The sequence below is a fragment of the Brachyistius frenatus genome, unplaced genomic scaffold (assembly GCF_029030835.1).
Source record: "Brachyistius frenatus isolate BFR_SWC_R1_liver_20210118 unplaced genomic scaffold, ASM2903083v1 Contig_145, whole genome shotgun sequence".
Classification (NCBI taxonomy): Eukaryota; Metazoa; Chordata; class Actinopteri; family Embiotocidae; genus Brachyistius; species Brachyistius frenatus.
In genome coordinates this window covers 538,682-560,570 of record NW_027210744.1, presented here as the reverse complement: position 1 = coordinate 560,570, position 21,889 = coordinate 538,682, and the positions used below count along the sequence as shown (strand labels likewise).

The 21,889-nt window shown below is 39.7% G+C and overlaps 1 protein-coding gene across 1 annotated transcript in view; it reads right to left on the bottom strand.

Annotated features, from left to right (window-relative positions):
• nrxn2b (neurexin 2b) overlaps nucleotides 1-21,889 on the bottom strand; it is a 660,052-nt gene that overhangs the window by 288,319 nt on the left and 349,844 nt on the right. The window contains 2 exon segments of the mRNA XM_069715608.1: nucleotides 37-156; nucleotides 4,473-4,646. Coding sequence (XP_069571709.1) covers nucleotides 37-156; nucleotides 4,473-4,646 — 294 coding nt within the window.

Here is a 21,889-nt window from a genome sequence, read left to right as displayed (position 1 = left end):
CACGCTCTAACCGGTCATTAAAAACTGTTCACTTACGGTCGCTGCAAAACGAGCCTCCGTAGGACGTCATGGTGCAGTCGCAGGTGAAGCCCTCCCACTGCTGGAGACACACCCCCTGATGGTAGCAGGACTCCTCCGTACAGGTGGTACTGGGTCCTGACGGCGTAATAAAGACAAAACGGGGTTTTCAATTCAAAATAATGGGAAAAAAAATGAATAAAATTGATGTGAAGGGTTGCATAATGCACAGAAATGTGCTCATCAGGAGTATATTATGGTATTTGTTGCATTTAATCTGACCCAGAAGCAAAATCCCAGGCAGCTCTGCTGGCAGTCGACTCCTCCAGGCAATGGCGGCAGAGGATACATTTAAAGGCTCTATTTTTGCAATATATGATATTAACATTCAGGCACCCCCTTTAATTTCAAAGGAGTGCTGTTTCTCGTACTGCCAGCCCCACAGAGAATCAGCACATTCAGCAGCCTGCAGCTGACTGTGCTGGTGAAGGTTGGCGGCTGAAAAGAGTTTAGCATCTCTAAAATAGATTTTAAACCTACGAGTTGGTGAACCAATAATTTCTACTCACTTTGTTGTTAAAGTGATGCTTACCAAGCATTCGGCATGTTTGTGTCCTTGTTGTTGTGTTGGGTGCTCTCTTAACTGTAAACTCTCTCCTGTTGTCAGGGATGGCTGAAATCATCAATTATAACTCCACTGTTGAATTTCAGCCACTTATTCAGACGGCATGAAAACCCATATTTCCACTTTGGATTATACTATTGACCCAACAGACGTTGTCACATGAACTGAGAAGTGTTTGGTCTCTGTTGACTGTGTTAATTGAAGCTAATCCAACTGATTGAAATGAAGGAAGACAAGATCTTCATTAGTTTTCTTTCCAGGAAAACCTGATTTCAAATAATTGCTCTCCAAATTAGATGGGAAAAGGGCTGAATGATAGATGTAAGATTAGGATGCAGATCAAGTCTGAGGCAAGACGATTGTTCTAAAAATAAGTGTGTGTGTGGTGGCTGTTGTCTTGGTGGTGGTGGGCTTTCTCATTAAAATCTCAATTAAATACAGACATTTTCAAAAGACCATGGTTCAGTGCCAGAGTAATTTGTTTCTGCATAGATAAACAGACATCTCACTGTGCCATTTACAAATGGCCCAATTAAAAAAAGACCCCCCCCCAAATCTGTAATAAAAAAAAGGAAAATATAAATAAGAAGAAAACTAGGAGAGTTTTCACTTTCAGTTACAAAATGTCCACTTTCTGTCTACCTGTTGTGTTAGTGGTTCCTAATTGCTGCATTAATTACTCACTAATAAAATATTACCTGGAGGAGATAAGTAAGTATATTGTCATAATTAATAGCCATGTCATGTAATCAAACTCTTCCTTTAAACTATTGATTGGCCACCCATTACCTTTGCATGGCTGCCTGAGAACCTGTTATTAGGTGCTTTGGGTTTTGTTGGAACGCAAAATTCCATCTGCTGCGTTTGCTCTAAATGTTCAGGTAAATCCTGAACAATATAAAGAGAGAGCTAACATGATATCACTGTAAAAAAAAAAAAACAAGTGAGCACACATTATTCCCTTACTACAGTCCGCCATGTACTCGCCTAAGAGATTGGTTGTAACTGAAACATCTGCTTTGTGCACTCGATTGGAGATTAGTTTGAGGTTTTGATTTAAAAATGAAATATGAAACTAACATTTTGGCCAAAGCTTCTGATTATTGTAATTTTGGTCTTTTCTTTTTTGGAGGTGGTATTCCAACATAATCTCGAAATTAGTAGAAAACCGTTTAAGTAAGCTTGAAATTAAATTCAACCCCTGCAACTGTTATGTGCTCTGCTACAAATGCTCATACGTTTGCATTTAGAGTCTGTTGACGTGAAAAGAGATTCATTGTTTTGTTTTTGCTGTTTTTATTTTTTGGCTTCGTTTTCTTTGCGTTTCCCCGCAGTGAATCAGCAACACTGTTTATGTATCTTATCTTCAAGTCTCTTGGCCTCAGCCCCCCCACCCCCACCCCTTCTCCCCCCCCCTCCCCCACACACACCCCTCCATCATGTTTTCTGTTGTTGTGATCCACTGAGTCAGCGGGGAGCAACAAGAACAAGCTCCCTGTTCTAGCCTTTGTTTGGCCTCAGGTCTGGAGAGACCGGACCGGCAGCCACCTCTGACCACTCTGCGTATCCCCAGTCCACAAGTCAACAACGAGCTCAGAACGGAGTCGGTGTGGACGCTGGCACTGATCCAAAATAAGGACTACGACGCTTTTGGAAAAATCATCTTCATCACTCTTGTTATTGCTTTAGTAAACCAACAATTTGGTACCTGGATCTTAAGTGTTGAAAATATCAATGACCACTAAAACTGCACAATATGAAAGTTGTAATTGGCTGAATTGATGTAAAATGTGTTTGGCTTCTCCAGCCAGTGGTGATAAATCATATTCTGAATTTGATTAGAGTAACATTATATAACTATTTAACATCTTTTTTGATGTATCCCCTTAATATCAACAAGGGAACACGTGGATTTGCAACAGCCTCAGGACTCAGTATACTAACATTTGTGAAAAGGGTCCACCCTTTCAAAACTGGTCAATTACAACTGCTCAGCTCACTGGCACATCCAATCATTAACTAATATTAACATCCATTCCAGGTGCCTCCAGGAGTCGATATGATAACGTAATGCAGTTTTAAACTGTGTTTGGAGCGAAGTAATTGTGGTGTGTAACTGTGGGCAGGTAATAAGGCCGGCTGGCAGAAGTAGCAGCGTTGGGGAACAAGAGGGAGGGAGGGGGGAGAAAGCTGGATCAGTGCTGCATCGAGTCGGCCAGTGCAGCCCTTGGGGAAATCAAGTCTGTGCTCTCCGACGCTCGGTATGCCACTGAGACATGGCAGAGAAGGGAGTTGAGGGTGGGGTGTGTGGAGAGGGAAATGCTATAGCCAAAACCCACTGTTGTACTCAGGATTAATTACTCAGCATCAGAGTCATGGACCCTGAGACGCGGCGGCCGACCACGCACAGCAGAGGTAAAAATACGACAAATGCAAGGTTGATGAAGGAAAAGTCAATGAGGGTGTGACGCTGCTGAGATTAGCCATACTGACAATAACGTTAGGTTTTATGAGGCAACGGAGAGGATGTACAAAGGACAGACTGTAAAGACTGCACAGAGTTTGGGAGTGGTTCCTGGTGCATATCAGGGAGCAGCAGCCATGGAAAATGCACCTGAGTTACCATGCTGGTGGGTTTTCACTAGAAGCTGTATTAAGTGGCAGTTTTGTGTGATCAGGCAAGAGAGGGGAATCAGGTCCAATGTATGTGTGTGGATAATAACAGAGAAAGGTTTTATTTCCATCTCTTAACGACAAACTCAACTGTTGAAATGTGTGCCTTATAATCCCTGTAATCTTGATGAGTAATTGTTAAAAAGTTGTCTTTTTCTGTGAATAATTAGTTTCACTAACAACAAGAAAATTGTATAACACAATGGATTTTAGCACTTAAAATCAAAGCTGTTTGAGTTTTCCCAGTGAATCATCGGTGAGAGAATTGTTGATTTATTCTACACTTTGAACTCCATTCCTTGAGCTACTCCTGAACAGTTTCTGCAGTGTTTGGAGCTGCATTCTATAAGCTGAAAAATGGCATTTACATCAAGGAATACTGTTGCCATGAAGGGCCGAGCTTGGTCTGAAACAGGGTTAAGGTAGGAGGTGTGTGTCAAAGTAACATCCACACACTCCAAGGTTTCCCAGGAGAACATTCTCTCGGCTTCCCTTCTTAACAGAGTGCATCCTGCTGCTGTCTTTTCCCCTGGACGTCCACGTGGTGTAAAAGACAACATGGTTCCTCAGAGCGGGTCACCTTCTTTGTTGCTCCATGGTCCAGTTCAGCTCACGTGCCTATTGTAGACACTCTACTGAGCGGTCTGCTCAAGCTATGCTGCACTGTGTGTTCTGACTCCTTTCTATCACAGCCAGCATTAAGGTTCTCGGCAAATTTTTCCTACAGTGGTTCTCCTGCTGGAATGCACCACATGGGCCATCCTTTGCTCCCCACATGCATCAATGAGCCTCGGGTGCCCATGACCCTATGACCCTATGCCTGTTCACCGGTGGTCCTTCCTTGGACTACTTTAGGTACAAACTAACACAAGACCTGGTGTTTTGGAGATGTTCTCACACAGTTGTCCAGCCGTCACAGTTCGACCCCTATCGAAGTCACTCAGATCCTTGTGCTTACCCATTTTTTCCTGCTTACAACACATCAACGTCAAGAACTGATTGGTCCCTTACCGTTTAATATATCCCACTCCTTGACAGGTGTTGTTGTCACAAGATAATGAATGCCACTCAGTTCAGCTGTCAATGATTATAATGTTGAGGCTGGTTGGTGTATACCACCGTCTGTATGTGACAAACAGGTGCTTCGCATACTCACCATCGCAGCCTCGTTCCACCTGACCCACCCTGTGGAGAGCATCTGCGATCAGGTCAGGGAGTCTCCCATTCAGGTCCACAGAGGCCAGACAGCCCTGGTACCCGTCCCGGGACGCAATGAGTTTGGGCAGATTGCTGTACATGTTCTTTGTCACGCCACCGATGTACAGCTCCCCTGCAAAACACACACGTAATAACCACAAGTGAGAAGTTGAAAATAGTAATTTCTGATTACCTGTGAATAATAGCCATTACTAATTAACTTCTATAATGTCAAAATAACTGGTGTTTTAGTTCAAAATGCATTCCATCAAAACATATCACTATAATTAAACATATTCATATAATAACCACTTACAACAATGACAATTTAATTGCAGAAGTAAATCTGTGACCCTTTTATATATATATATATATATATATAGCATGCATTTTTATTTGTAGTTTAAGTATTCTGGAAATTGACCATTGCTGGATACTGCTAAAGAAGAATATATATACAGTTTAACCATCTCAGAAATGGATTCTAAATTCATGGATAAATCTGACCCAAACCCAGGCTTGATTCCCAATTCTAAAAAAAAATACCCCAATAGGAATATACACAGCACATCTTTCAAGGGATGTGGTTTTCATATAGTCAATAAATAAATAGCTAATTTTGTAAATGTTGTAATGCTTTCACTGTATGACCTCCTGAGCTCACTATTTCAAGATTATGGTAAAAAAAAAAAAAAAAAAAATCACAGCTGCAATTTTAAAGTTATCTTTAGAAAATTGATGTTGATTATGCAACACGGGCAGGAAAACCTGTGTGACTGCTACAGTGTGTGAGCAGGTGTACTGTATACTGTAAGAAGCCATGACCAGATTTTGGATGATGTGACGTGTATTAAAAACTTTACATTTAACTTTTTCATGAATCGTTGCTGTTAAAGGATTAACAAGCTAATCCTTGACGTATTTATGGCTAAATGTGTCTGCTGAGAATCACAAGTTGTCCCATTACAGAACAGTGTGGTACTGATCCACTGTGAATGTATGCATACAGCAGACAGCGAACACTACAGTCACCGAGAGACAAAGAGCTGCCATTTTAAAGCCGAGCAGCGTGAACGTTGAGAGGTGTGCTCCTCAGAGACTTCTCTGATAAAATGCTTTGTCATTACGGAAGCTGCAAGACCATGTTTCCGACGATTATACGATTCAAGGAAGCAGCTTACACTTGACATGAATAGACTGTACAGCATCAAGCCTGGAGAATTGGAAATGGCATGTGATGCTTGACACATTTATTCCATGAGCCTGTCCACGTACTGTGCTCTGTTAGAAGTGGGGCAGAATACATACAGCAGTTCTTACTCATGAAGGAAGCAGCATTTGTGAATCCTCAGCGACACGATAAAGCTGGGTTTTGGGAAATCTCAGCGCTCAAGTGCAATTAAAGTCTCTTTACATTGCAACATAAAAGGAAATACCCATCCACTTTTAAACCCAATTATTTTCCATCTCTCTAACTCTATCTCAGCCCTCTGTTCTGTAGAGTTTTGCAGAAAATGCCAAGTGAAATTATGAAAAACACAAAGAGGCCTTTGATGTAAGTGCGTATGAATAAACACAGTTTGAAATGATTCGGTCTTTTCATATCATCAAAACTCCTGAAAACTCCCTCCTCGCTTTATCTTTAAGTAGGCATAAAATGAACATCCAGCAGAACCTTTCACACAGGGGCGAGATCCTGCTACAAAGATAAGACCGTCAGAAATCCTTCCGACTCGCAAAAAAAACAACAACACATTTCTTCACAGCTACAAACTAGAACTTTCAACTGAGAAGCAATGAGCCACAAGGTCAATTATATGTGGACTTTGTGTAATGGAATGAGTCAATGATGTTTGCCAACTCCTCTCTAGAATTAATGAGCACTTGACACTTCATATTTCCCAGCCAGGGCTCCCGGGCTTTATAATCAATACAAAGAATTCATTAGCTGTCCGGCTGAGTGATGTCCTGAAATCAGGGCTGTAAGACCCATTTAACAAATATGAAATTATCGGTATGGAGTTAATCTCAAAAGAGCAAACAGCTCATTTCCGCAGAAGTCAACAGAATGCTTGAGCTTCCACTGGCAGACTGCATAACGAGAGGAGACAGGAGAGGAGGGAGGGCTGCGCCAGATCTACTGTAAGAATTAGTCATGAGACTTTTGTTTTCTTTCAGCGGAGTAAAAACTACAGAAGAAAAAAGCACACACACACACACACACACACACACACACACACACACACACACACACACACACACACACACACACACACACACACACAAACACACACAAACAGCAAACTGGGATTGTTTTATTTGTGTAAAGTTTTGATGTCCTTGTTTATTTGGACCTGTGAACATTGTGTTCCACAACATATATTTCACCATCAACCGCCTTCTTGTTTTAATGCAACATGGCTTTCGCGTTAATAGAGGTGCACACTTTGAAAGTTCCGGATCCTGACATGTAAAAGCTGCGAGGAACAAAGTTTGCATGTAAGATATTCACCAAGCATCGTCTCCAGCAGCGCTCCATTAATTCAAATCACGCACCTAAACATCATATCTATTATTTATTTTCCATTTATGCAGTAGAAAACTTATTTAAAAAAATATATATAACTAAGTGTGAGGCTCTTTTTGCTCATTTACCAGTTTTTTTTTCTATTTGTTGACAGACAATACTCCTCATTAAAGATGGTTTGTTTTCCTACTCCGTTGGGAAAGAAAACTCTCGGTGTAGCATAAGGTAGTGTAACCTGATGTGGTGAAATGATGACTGTTCTTCTGCTCACTTCTATAATTTGCTAAGTTATATAAATCTAACTGTAATAATGCTGGTTGAGTGATTAACCGTTTACCTCTACTGTAACTTAGTGCTTGTGGTTTGTTATGTTGTAAAGTAATCAGTGACGTAAATACAACTAATATTTAAATGTACAGTACGTTGTTGTTATTTTCCCAATTTTCCCAATTGCAGCTCTTAAGGCCTGTTCTTCTGCCGGAAGGTTAGAATGATGAGTAGCCACTTTCCTCACAGCCCTCAGACTGTGTCCCTGTCTGGCCCTGCTGTCCCAGCAGTGATGCATGTCTGTGCTGCTGAAGAGCCCAAAGAGATCCACAAGACGGGACCAATTACAGGTTCCCAGACATCACCAGAGAACACCACCTCCACATATCTACGGTTATCATAATGACCTCTCAGGGGCCGGTGGGAGGAACGGGGATGCTTGGATACAGGGCCCAGGAGAGCCTCCGACACCACCATCTGGAAGAGCATGCTGACTTAACATTTACACTTGGCAATCAGGGTTTTTAGAGGGTTTTAAACTAAAACATTGACTTCTATAAAGATAATTCCATTGGTCCTTCATGGTGGTAAAACTTTGTATATATGTTTTTTTTTTCTGATAAAAAAAAAATGAATATGCCCCCCTCCCCCGATTGCTTTCTGACTTGTTTTTAACCAAAACACAATCAGATCAACCAAAAGTAATGACACCCTCACAATCAATACATCAATACGCAAAGTTAAGACATCGATAAACAACTTCATCACGGATATTGAATTTGCTAAATTTCTTTTCTTTCTCTAAAGTCAGTGTGGTGCACACAGTACTAAAAAGCATACCAGGTACCTTTCTCCATTTAAACAGGCTGAATTATTGATTAAAAGAATGAAGGGACCTGTAATATGAATTGAAGTCTGCTTTAAGTATCACTAGAATCCACTGACGACCGGGGTATCAATAATTTCTTCCAGGTAATTTTAGATCTCACTACGATAATAAAGAACGCAGCTCTTTTCACAGCTTCTTTGAATGGAAAGGTATGTGGATATGCAGGACACAAGACGTTTTAACGTCAACAATTTGTTAAAAAGAAAGACCATTGTTTATGTGATGTGTAAGAGTGCCCATACTTTGTATCTGAAAACTATCCACCTCCGGTGAGCAAAAACCTCACAGCTCCAATTTCGCTGTTTCTAAAATCTTTGAATTATCTTCAAGAGGAATTTCACTGGGCGTAAACCCCCGATGCCAAAATAGTGTTTAATATCTAAAACAGTTTGGTTTCTATAAGAAATTCATCCTTATTTCATCCTTGCTTGTAATTGGCTCCCAAGTGAAGTGATGGTATTGCAGCGTGTGCCCATATCAAGCAATACTGTGATATACATTATTTATACTCATCATCAAGAGAAGTCTAATCATAAGAATGGGTCATGAATGCACAATGTCTGCTCTGATCTCTAAACAATGCTCAGACTCCCTCTGGACAATTCCCCGGTGCACACAAAGCCGACCATTAACTTTCATTAAATGCTCTATTAAGAATCTCTGCCTCCCTCTCGAGTCTTCACTTGCTCCTTTCTCTGCTGCTTGTTTTGCTTCACTATCATGCTGGCTCTAATTGACAAAGATTGAATGATTACTGATGAGAAACACAAAAACACATGCAAACATGCACAAACACACACACACACACACACACACACACACACACACACACACACACACACACACACACACACACACACACACACACACACACACACACACACACACACACGTGTATGCAGTGGGCTGCGCAAATGAATGGCTGTTAGGCCGGGGTGATTTGTGCTATAGGCAGTGGTGGGACAATGGCAGCCAGCAGGAAGATGCAGGCAATCTGTGATTGCTAATTATAGAGGCGCTCCAATCTGCAAAGATGCCACAACAAGATGACTGGTGCAGAGAATAAATGTTGACGCTGCGTTAATTGCAGATGCTAAATTATAAGTTGCTTAATTATGTTGTGTCTTATGTCTCTGTGTTTTGGATGATATAATATAGCGAGAGATGTTTTGAATCCTGAAAAAAAAAAAAAAAAAAAAAAAAAGGACCAAAGGCAACTAAAGCTGTCATTATTTCATGACAACAGGTGCATCCTTGTTCCACTGCACTGTAACCACAGGTGGTGAAATACACCTCCGGAGTCGCTCTCTCTCTTTTTATCTAACTCCGTCAGCGTAGACGGCTAAGTAACGGAGAACAGGCTGCAAACAGAGTAGCTGGAAACAATAAGTGAAAATGGAACGTTAAATGATTAAAGTGAGCTTCATTTTGCCGTGTCTGAATATATTTTGCAGCCGCAAATCATCAATATTCAAGTCAAATGTTTCTACAATTAAAAATGAACCTTGACTTTGAAGTGCACAATGACTACATTGAGCATGAAGCCGGGCTAGTAATGTTGGACTGTGATCGTCATGCACTAATTAAAGTGTGGGCACTGCAGCATGTAGTGTGACGATCATTACATGCCTAGAACGACTCATAACTATTAAGTCTTTGAAACGCACATAAACATTTCAACACTGGCAAATTAAACAGGAGAGATCAAGATAGAGAGAAGGGGAAAACAAAAAGTGTCGTCAACTTGCTCTTAGCAGTCACATCATTATCGTTTCTTTGGCAAACACACAATTTACCCGTCTGGACTTGAACGCCTTAATATCAAAGATGAGATTTCTGCAGGTGAGAACATCTCTTAGGCAGTAATTACACATGTTCAACAATCACCGTGTGTCGAGCATTTCAAGTCTCATTCACAATATGTTATTAGTGGGTATACCTTTTCAGTAGGATTGTTCTGACTGGCTGGAAGGTAAACAGAGATCTAAAACACAGCTGCAGTAAACAGTTGAACAATCAACAATCCCTCCAAATTACATAACAAGAGAAAAGGGTATACAACTTGGTCAAAGTGGAAAACGTGGAAATAAAACAATGTACAGAACAATATATATCTGCAGAATATCCGGCCACTGTAATTTTTCATCCAACAGAGTATCTTGCTTGGCATTTAAATTTTGCGTAGTCTACCCAGTTGGATTTAATCAACTACGGGAAGAGTGGACATTGTGTTTTGTAGGGGTCCAGAGCCATTATGTGCCCAGCGACCAAATACTATTTCAATTAACATTATATCAGACCCACAGATCACTGTTATTAACACGCTATGATTGTAATGCTTGCTTTTATGTGATGCAGTGCAAAGAGTTTCCTATTTGAAGTGCTCATATCTACGAGGGCTGTGCTTTCACATGCAGTTAATAAAGCCCTGGTGCTGTGTGCTTTACAGCATCTCTGAAGTCTCTTAGCTGCTCTGTAATCATTATGACATAGCCTGTTGTGTTACAATGATAGAAGCTGCAACCAACCTATAATTTCCCCCACTTGGATGCATATTTACATTACAGGAGAAAAAAAAAAAGAGAGTATTAACTGTTTGCCACCATGACAATGTTTCACTGACCCAGACTCTATGTGTCAGTGCTCGCTGTTGAGATTGTACAGTGACACAGACAGGCATCATTACACACTTTCATGCTTCCATTTTCTCCCCATGAAATGTCACTATATTGTATTTCCATTCACTTTGCATTGGCTGGACTTTCCAGCAGCACTTCAGGTTTGGTCGTTTTTATTTCATTTTTTTGCTCGGTCACCACTCTGCCCCCCACCACCACCATCCTTTTACATCTTTACTGTTTGTGCTCCACAGTATCTTTACCTTGTTTTTCTTCATGTCCTTTGTCCTCTCCCTGTCTCTTTGCTTTACTCGCTTCTACCTTAACTGAGTGTGGTGTAAAAGCCAGTGAAGGTCAGTTTGTCAGACTTGTTGTACGAGTGTTTTATGAGTCTAGTTTTCGTTGCATCTATCAAAACTGGCACAAGTTGAATCTACACAGTCTGCAAGTTTTAAATGGCGATGTCTTCAGGTGAGACATCAACCCCAAATGTCGCACCAGTCAATTAGTGACTGACTGTAACCAGACTTTGTACTGTACTCGTAGTGCTGCTGACACAAGGCACTGGAAGTCCCATTATTCACTGTCCGCAAAACATGCCTGCAACTTTAATTCCTTCCGTCTCTGCTGTTCAAAACTAGGAGTTCACACAAATTCAATATCCATAATTGTGTGAAAACAACTTTCATGAAATGGATTTTAAGATAGAGTTATCTTTAATCTAAATATTTTGCTCTGTTATAGCAGTTTTCAAATGGATGTTTATGAATGACTCTCCCATTGTTGCAGTGGGAATTTAATATACACTGTGTTCAAAATCAATTTAAGCATGATTTCTGTCAAATAAATATTTTGTTTTAGGTTTTGCTTGTTGTATTCTTCATATATATTTAATTAACTGGTATCTATCTCAGACAATTTACCAGGTGACCTTAATGAAAGGGAAACCTACTAAAATAAAACGTTTTTTTTTTACACAGCAAGTCACAGCAGTCATGCAATTATCTTTACGATATAAAAAGTATGGAATAGTGCAATGCCTTGCAAGAGGCATCACATTTTCAACAGTTTCCTTAAAAAACTGAAGAGAAATAATTGAACTGTGAAAAGAGTAGTGAGTGGTTCAGAGCGCAGATTAATCTGGTCTGATAAAGGCTTATTGGGAAAGAGAGAAACAGTGGGACCAGAAATAGTTGAGAATGAATTTAAAGCTGTTTTAATTATTCTAGACTGAACGGTCCAGACGCATGAGTTCTGGTGGTGAATGGTCAACTTGTTACTACAAGCCTGACGGCAGCAAGGCGGTGGGGAAGTGAGGACTTGGACTGAACCGTATTTTGAATGAGCACAATAAATGTAGAGTTCCTATTCCCTGCCACAGTATAAAAAGCAAAAAGTTGAATTATGCCTTCTCCAAAATATATATATATATAAATATATAAGGAGGACATTGTACCATCTGCACAGCACACCACAGACGTCTTGGTTGCTATGGAAATAAAAGGGGGGGGGGGGGGAATCCCGGCGGTGGCTACTTCAACTTTTGACCTCAAACCTATTGAAAAACCTATGGAGCAAAGAAGATCAATGAAGGAGGTGGGTGGCAGAACACTTCAAAACAGCAGCTCTGGGAGGCCACACTGCCATCACATTTAAATTAAATACAATACAAATTGTTATTATTAAATTGTGATCGAGAGGAACGTTCAGTTGATGCAAAACGTACAACAGATTTATGATGGTTTCCAAATGGCACTCTGCATAATAATGTGGGACTATTTTTCAGTTTTCATTATCTGTGTTTTTTCTTGTAATAATGTCCACATTGTTATATAATCGTTTCAGTATTATGATAACCTTAATCATCCTGACTGTCAGGACAAACAAACAAAAAATGCATCTTAGTAATAATTTGGAACATGGTGTAATTTCTCTTTCAAGATGATGGAGAAGTGGACCTGTGAGTGTGGAGAAAAATAAATGTACCCATGACAGTATCGCAACCATCAGGGACATTATTAGTCGAGCTTCTGCAATGTGAGCCCAAGCCAACCAATGAGGCTCCAGGGATTTAAGATGATGTGGGGTACATTCAGTCCATCTCTTGCCGGAATAAACGGAGTGTGGAAAATGTATTGCTGATATTTGTCTGTGTAATTTTGAACATTAAAAAAAACAAAAACACTTAATGGAAAGACAATGTGAGAGGTTCTATGCAGGAGACCGAGGTCACTAGTAGCCTGTCTGGTATCAGATAGTCCAAGTCATTTTCAATTATTATTATTATATTATTATTTTGACCTATTTTTCATAAAGAAAATGTTTTGTACCTTATCAGAAAATACTTGCACTCTTTTCTCTGTCCCTTCTATGAGAACAAAAGGCTTCTATATTTCACCTGGCAGATAGTTAAAACAAGGTTTCTTTTATTGGCCCATTTGCCTGGAGAGATGTTAATAGGACGTGATTACAAAAACAATGTCATTCTCTTTTCTGTTCTTATTGTTTGCATGAATGAGAACTCAAGTCTTTGTAGTTTACTTTTCCAGACACATGCAGAATATATTACTGTTGATAACTATTTCTATGTAAAATGATTCATATAAATTGTACAGTTAGCTAATATCACTGCAACTGCTCGATACTGTTAACAATGGATTGCATATGTCAAATGTCATATTCTAATAAAAGAACATGTTACCTATAGAGCATTTAACATTGTCACATTAGGCCTGCACCAAATAGTTCATTTTGTATTTACTATATTGATTGGTTACTATTTGATAAACTAACTGATGACTTATAAGGATTAAAACATTCTTTAGATTGCTCTTGTTGTTGTAGTATATTTCGAGCACTATATATTCAGGGGATCTATCACTTCAGAGCTAATATATAATATGATGGGGGGACTGCTCTTGTTGCGTGTTAACTGTGTGCAGCAACGTGCATGTATTAGGGGGGAGCTATAGTCCTCACGAGTATATAGTCCAAGTTTTGTTGCTTGATCAACATCGGCACCAGAGTTATACACGGTTTTTGCGATCACTGGTCTGGGCGAATTTGCAATTTCTCCTCGGAAATTAGCAGAGGGAGCAGGTCAAATGTCCAGAAATTGGAAAAGAAGGCCCTTAAAATCATGAAAAGCAAAGAAACCGCAGATGCACCTAGACCACCGCTCACCAAAACGTTTGTAACTCAGGTGCTGATGTTGATCAAGCGATGACACTTGGAATACTTACTTACAAGACTTTAACCTCTCCCTGATACTGCTACAGGAGCAGTCTCAGTATGTTTTGATTGCCCCTCGTGATAGAGTCTCACACATTGTTTTGAGTTATTTGTGTCAGCAGAAGGGTTGCAAGCACTGAACATTAGCTGTAAATACATGAATGGGCGTACAGATACACGCATTCAAAAGAAGTGCTGTCTCACCTCTGGTGAGGAAGCTGGCTTTTGATGAAAGGGATTGACGAAGCAGGAGCAAGAAGAAGGTGGGGTGGGAAAATGGCCAAAGCTCTGCGTAATGCCATAATAAATTGTAATGTAAGACAGGTCAGTGTGAGAATAAAAGCTAAAGCACACCACTCTATTGCAACAGGCAAGCTACCTAGCCCATCATTTATTGAGAGAGCACTGACACTGAGGAGAAAAATAGAGGGGATAGAGAAGGACATGGGAGGAGATGAATGGAAAGGAAACTAAGTTAATCTGGGAGGGAAGACGAGGCTTTCCAGGACTCAGTGAAGGATCAGAGTATTTCACATTACATTTTATGTTGCTACATTGATTTATTGGTTTATGAAAAAAAAAAAAAAAAAGGTATCTAATGAAGATGTAGTTTAACAACAATTTTGAAAATCTCCCGTTTTCTTTATTTTGATGACACCTATGGATATACATTGTAATTGCAGCTCTGTTTTTTGGACTTCTCTTCCCAGCGATCCAAACAGGGTTGTCTCAAACTGCACACTTTCGTGCTGCACTTCTTGGAAATACCCATACCATTTGAATGCATCAACTGCCAACATACCTGGTGGCCGTTGTTGTTTTTTTTAAACCCAGAATTGAACGTTTTGTGCCCTCTGTTTAACAAACACAATAGCTTCTGTCCAACAGCAGTATAGTGTTACTGACCGTAAAATAAACATGTGCGTGGTGTTTTGCTGCAGCTTCCTCTGGACACCATGATTTTTACATTTCTTTACATCAGTGGTCCCTCCCTTTCTGCTACGTAGCCGAGAGGTCGAGCGCTGAGTGTGCAAATTCTCCAGTGTATCACATCATATTTTTGGAATGTTTTGAGAGCATCATCTGGGTACTTGTAGTGCACAGCATGTTTTCATACTGTACAGTGTAAACGCACTTATGCAATGAAAATAGTGAGTGTACAGTATGTAAGTACGCCACAGCATGTGTCACTGGTGTGATGTTTTTTTTTTTCTTTCTCTGGATTTGTAGTGTATGAAGATTCATAGTCGTCGATGTTGTCTTTGTTTGACCATATTAACCGCTTGCAATGATTGTCACTGCAGACACCAAGCGCGTTTACTTCAGTCATCTATTTATTTTAAATACATCTGTTTCAGCCTTTTGTCTGTAAACATGGTGACTCCCCGTTGATTGATTAAACAGAATTAAGAATAGATGTTGTTGATTGATAATGTTATTAATGAGTAAGATAAAGAACAGTGGTCATGGCAAATGCTGATGATGTAGATTATGACAAATGAATGGCATAGTGTGGATGAACTCAACATGTATCCCAAATTGCTCCCACTGTCTCCCCGTTCCCGAAGCTTTGCAGGCGTATGTGTCACGCAGGAGGCTGAAGAAACTGCTTCAGACATTTATACTGTCTGATGTGAGGTGCTAATCCAGTTATGCTGCATGTGATTTGTTTAGTTATTATTATGCAAATATATTCAGGCCCTGCTTTGGCAGATCTTCATTACATGGCTTCCTCCCTCTCTGTCCTTCACAATCCTACACCAGGTGCGAAGTGAAGCAGTGTTAAAAAGGAAATTGAATACAGTACGCAGATTGTCACACATTTGCCAAACAGGTATTTCCTACTTTTCTCCTTCTGGCAGCATCAGATTTCAAACACAACCTTACTGTCATACCTAGTTCACTGTTCGTGATACAACAATTTGAGCTAACAAGTCTCATGAGAACACTGGAACACTGGTTTCTTACCGAGATGAATACAAAAGAATAATCCCCATCATCAGAACAAGTCTTAAAGTCTGTTTGAAACAAATTAAAAAGTCGGCGTGTCCTGTTCTTGATACGACTACTCGGCCTGATTAGTTTCAAGATACTTCGACTTGTATGGAGGGTATTTGAACAAGTACACTTAACTACAGTAGAAATAAACATGTTATTTGCTGTCTACTTCTCTGTGTTTCTGCAGAAAGCACAAAAAATAAAGAACAACAACAAAAACAAACGAGATCTCTTCAGCTCCTGAAGCCAAGAAAAGACTTATTTAATCAAAGTGCAATAAGCCCATGCTAACTACACAATGAATTAGTGTGGCAATCTCAGATATTAGTCAACATGCCCCCAGCACACCTCTCTTCAAGTGTTCATATGTTTGTAATAAAAGACTACTGAAACACCTTGGAAGTCGAATTAGCTGAATTATTAATGAGGGAAATATTAAAGGTGTCATTGAGCAAGCCCCTATTGCTTTCAGAGTTACTGTCTAACACCTCCTCACTGCTATGAGCATTCAACTGGGGAGGCGCAGCAGAGACACTTCATATTACTTTCCAAGTTGCTTGTCATCATATTAAGTCCTTGAAGCATTTTACTACTTGAAGTCCTTGGGGCTAACATTGTGTCCTCTTCTAAAGATTATGAGGTCAAGAAAATCTCTGGAGAAAACATGATAAGTGCTGAAAAGCGCAGCACTTGCAGTATTCTGCCTCTGGATTCAAAATCTTAAAGTAGTATATGTAATAGTTCAAGGACTGTGAAATAGAAATGAAAAGGTTTTCAATCTTCACTGCTGGACAACGCTTTTTTTTGTTGTTGTCTACAGTGCGATTACATCGCTGTCTTGTCATTCACTTAATAGATCTGCACCACCGTCTTGTTACTGTTGCCCCAGAGAGGCTGATTTTAAAGGCTATTCACGCAGTACATAATGCAATGGAAAAGGGAAATAATAAGAAGCAAAAGAGATGAGGGAGAAAAATGTATTTTTTTCTACATAATAGAGCAGATCCCGGCATTATGGTAATGACATTTCCTCCACATACAATATAATGGAAGCAGAGGGAAAGACCTCAAGATGTAACAGTCAATGTATATCATCATATTGAGATGTTTTATGTCCATCCTGAAAAATGATTCTTTTGTATAAGTGGGCATGCTGCTGCACTGGTGACGGTGTACTTAAGAGGACAGGGATGGGCAAGCACCCTTTTAATAATATACTGTTCCTGATGAGTGACTGAAGCAAGCCATTGTTGCCCTTCAAATAGCACCCTTCAAGGCCAAATCTTGGGCAGTGGAAGACGTACATATTGTCAAGATTGTATGAAACTCAGCAGCAGCAGTGTTGCAGCTCAAGTCAATTCAAGTCATTTTATCTGAAAAGGTGGGCACAATCAGTCCCGTTCACCAACCCACCCCACACCGCTCTGTCCTTGAGCAACACAGAGTCCTGCCATTGAGCTGTCGCTCCATCTTGATCCTCTCCTAGAGGAGAGTAGTATAAGAAAAATGTCCCTTGTAGGGAGGGCGAGCACACAAAAACTATCCATGTAGCACCACATTAACATTATCCCTCAATGAGTCCTTTGTCAAACTCTTATCGCATACCACCTACAGCCCTACGTAAGGAAGATTAGCCTTTTTTTCAGCATGTTATGAACTGTAATGTGAAAAGCATAAAGTAAATAATTAGTTTTTTTAATTCTGTCCTATATTGCACAAAGCCTGCTGTAACTTATCATAAAGAGACTCTTACCAAATCCAATGTATTATCAAAGTTTTCATCCGATTGCACTATCAATACCTCCAAGTCTTGTGACAGATATACAACTTCCTACCTTGTGAATTTATGGTTTTGAATCATAGCCTATTTAGTGTAATATCATTTTTATTAATTGATATGTCCTAAAACTCCATGTTTAAATTGTATACATATTATTTCGACCAATCAAATAGACATATTTGATTTTGATACCTATTTTTAAAAAGTTGTAGGAAGTTGTAAGGAAGAAGGCATGCTGGGAAATGCTTTGTTTGTGCAGTGACCTTGCTCGCTCTCATTTGTGATATGTCATGTGTGAGGGGCGTTTGCGGCAAGAAAACTATTTGCATCCTGACCAATCACAATCACGTTACGCCGCAGCGAGGATGGATGTGCAGCTGTGGTGTCTCCAGCATTTCTGTGGGATAATTTTGGACGAATTTATTATTTTTCTGGCCAAACTTAAAACCTTTCGAGTATCCATCAGGTTTTGGAGGTGGTGGAACATTGTGCCTTTAATCAAGAGTTAAACTTTGTGAGACCCTCTGGTTCCCTAACTTGGACATGGACAAATGAAAGGGATTTCTAACAGCTTTGACATTTTCATCAGCAACACAAACAACTTTTAATGTCTGCCCCTTTCTGATAATCAATTTGAACTTTTTTTTTGTACAACAGTAAATAGTGACCATCACCTTTTCCATTTGTGCCTCTGAAAACATTTGAATTTCAGCAGCGATTTATCTTCTGGTCTGCGTTTAGGTACGGAAAGGTTTTGGTATGCTAACAGGATTATCGACTAATTTAGGTTTGGTTTGTCAGATGCTGTTATTAACTTTTGGGCAATGAAACGGCTAATCTCAATTTTACTGCTGGCAGGAGCTCAACTCATTAGTATTTGTGTACCTGTTTGTCTTTCTCTCCTCCTCCTCCTCTCTATCCCTGCCAAACCTCTCCTCCATATTGTGTTTCAATTTGTTCTGCTTTTGGTAGAAAATGGAACATAGTCAATGTCATCACTTTACAATTCTACACAAGTATACCTCATTAGCAAGCATCTTCAAAAGAAAGGGACAGGCATTGTCTGAATATGGTATGCCAAATTACTCCTCCTCCCTGCATCTTCTCAACCTGGAAAATGTTTCATTAGATTAATTCTGCTGCTGTTGACATTCCTCACTTCCTGTTACATTATTTAATAATGACATTAATATTTTTGACACTGCCATTTTTATTGCATAGTAAAACAGGTTCCTTTCCTGGTGGCAATGGGTGTTTGTGTTTGCCTCCTCTTCCACATGCCCAACATTGTTTACTTCAACCTCAGCTTTAAAAGGGGCAAAACTACAAAACAGAAATATAACAGTGCTACACCAGAACACAAGACAGTCACTTAACTGAAGCCTGCAGCCATTTTTTTGTAGTGTTTACATAACTAATTCGCACATTTTTCACAACAGATATCTTGATTTGTCATGGTCGTAATGCATAGGTGCATTAATGATGGCTCATTCCCATTAAGTGTCCCAGTAAGCCATGTCAAGAACCATCATGCAGAAAAGTAGAAACCGCCCGAAGTGATATGCAGCCATCACTGATACACCTGGGTTTTCCCTATAACGACAACTAAAATATCTGGATTGAAACAGGTCTATTGCTCCAGTTTAAAAAAAAAATATATGTGTTACTGTTGAGGTCCAGGAATAATAAAGGAACTTTTACTCATACTTTGACCTCCTACAAACTTCTCCATTTATTGCTAAGTGCTACGCTATGTTAGTAAGAGGATACAGAGAAGGACATACTGTATATCCTCATTGGCTTTAGTCAGAGAATATTTATTAATTAACCTTAAGTGTCCACGGTTTAAAGTGCTATGTGTAGCACTAATTAATTCATGATCAATATATCACTGTTAAATTAATTGTGATAACTAGTATAATTTGCATAAACAAATGGGGTCTATTAGCCTCTGTACACCGCAAATAGGGTTACTGGTGCGACTGTTTCGCAAAATGAAGATATATCATATAAATCTGTTGCTTCCTGTCACTAAAGCGGAGGCTGCTAATTAGTCCTGCTACTGTATCTTCCCAAAAGGGAACTTGCTTGTCTTCTGGGTGAGAGTCTCGTTCATGTAATTAGACTGAAGCCTCAAAAAGGAACATGGTAATTACTAATGTTAAAATGATAGAAGCAACACCTGGCAAGAAAAAAAAAAAAGTACCAGTATTGAAAATCAAAACAGAAAAAAAACGGTATTATCCTATGGTTAAAAGTCCAAACATTTCAAACCACAAATGGGAAATAATTAAACCAAAACTCGATGAGAGCTATGTGGTAAAAGAAAATTAAAAAAGCACTACTGAAACAGGCAAAGCAGCCCTCACAACATGAGGCATCAGACAAAAGGCTGTTTGACACTTTCCTGCAGAGATGATGGGGGAAATCCTGTTTCACATATTAATTTATTCTGTGATAATTAACACCATTATTTTCTGGATCAAAATTGTGGCTGAGGTGGGGTGTTGGTAACTAATATATTTTTTTACTGTAGAAGACTCCAGTTGGGTAATTATAAGCTAGCATTATAATATACTGAAAAGTGTTTCCGTCTACGTTGTTTCCTTTTAATAATGTATGCAAGACTGGTCAGCAGTCTGTAACAGCCTTAACGACCATCATGAATATTACTAGACACAGACAGAATATGTAATAGTTCAGGAATTGTGACACGTTTTACATAGCAGAAGCAAATCAGTTTTAGCCTGCTCAGTCGGTGCTTTGTTTATGTACTTTGAACAGGTAAGAGGCTCCACTTGTACTGCCCTCAGCATACAGAGAATATAATTAAAGTGAGACTAAATTGGAGTTACCCGTACCACAGTGCAGATCTCTACGTTTAATGCACTTTGGGGGCTGAGAGTGTAACCAGTTAACCGGCGTCTCCTAAACGTCTACCATGCAAGTTATCGCTAGAACTTACAATTTAACGATGTTCCCTGAATGCCCCGTGTGCTACCGATAGATTGTAGCAAGCCGGCTGCACACACAGAAGCCTCTAGTTACTGCAGCACAACTCAGCCAGTTCTTTGGCCTTTTTTTTATTATAAAGAGTAAAATAGTGTGATTGATTTGATCAAAGCGGACGGGCCGCCCGAGTAGAGGTTACGCACAGTAAATGCTGTTGTTCACTGACACTGATGAGATTTACTCCTGCAAAAGTTGGGCATTTGAAAGTATCAAAGTTTGGTAGCCAGCTGTAACACTGATTTAATGATTTGATTCCTAGCCAGTCAGACCTTTACTGCATGTTAGTTTCCTGCTCTCCCTCCAGACATTTCATGTCTGTCTATACACTGCTCCTATTATAGGCAAAATGCCAAAACAATAGTCTTTTAAAAAAAAAAGGTCAAACTAAGTTGCCCCAAACAAGAAGTCCGAGTTTGATGATTATGTGCTATGCTAGCACAATGTACAGCTTATGTATTTGGATGGAGGAACATCATTCTCCTCCTCTCACCTTTTTTCCCCTGCACTTTTTATTTTTAATTTTTTAGCATAACACTATACATAACACAACATGAACAGTTTTTGGTCATTTACTCCCGGGCTCCAGTGAGATCTGCTCGTGATGATGTGTGTGATCATTTCTATATTGTAGTCACGAGAACGAATTCCACGTTCCAAAAATACGCACCCATTGTGATATCATATTCAGCTTATCGCGATTTGTGGTATCGTTCACCTCCGATGGTATAACTAAAGGATTTTTCTGTGTTATCGTGTTTTACCATCATATTGTAAAGCTTCTCTGGCATATTTGATAAGGATTCTTCTACACTGTGTTTCAATACAGAATCAACAAGGCTATTTCAGAATATGGAAATATCTTGCTGTCACTGTGTTCAGCAGGTTGTTAACAGGAATGGCAGGGCCATATTACTTGTATGGTGTCTGTTCAACATGTCTTGCTCCGAGACCCGCATTCATTACACAAAACTAGATCCACTCAGCGCTATCCTCTGGGACTACATGTGTTGCTCCCTCGCCATAATTTAGCTGACAAAGAGGGATGCCTTGAAGA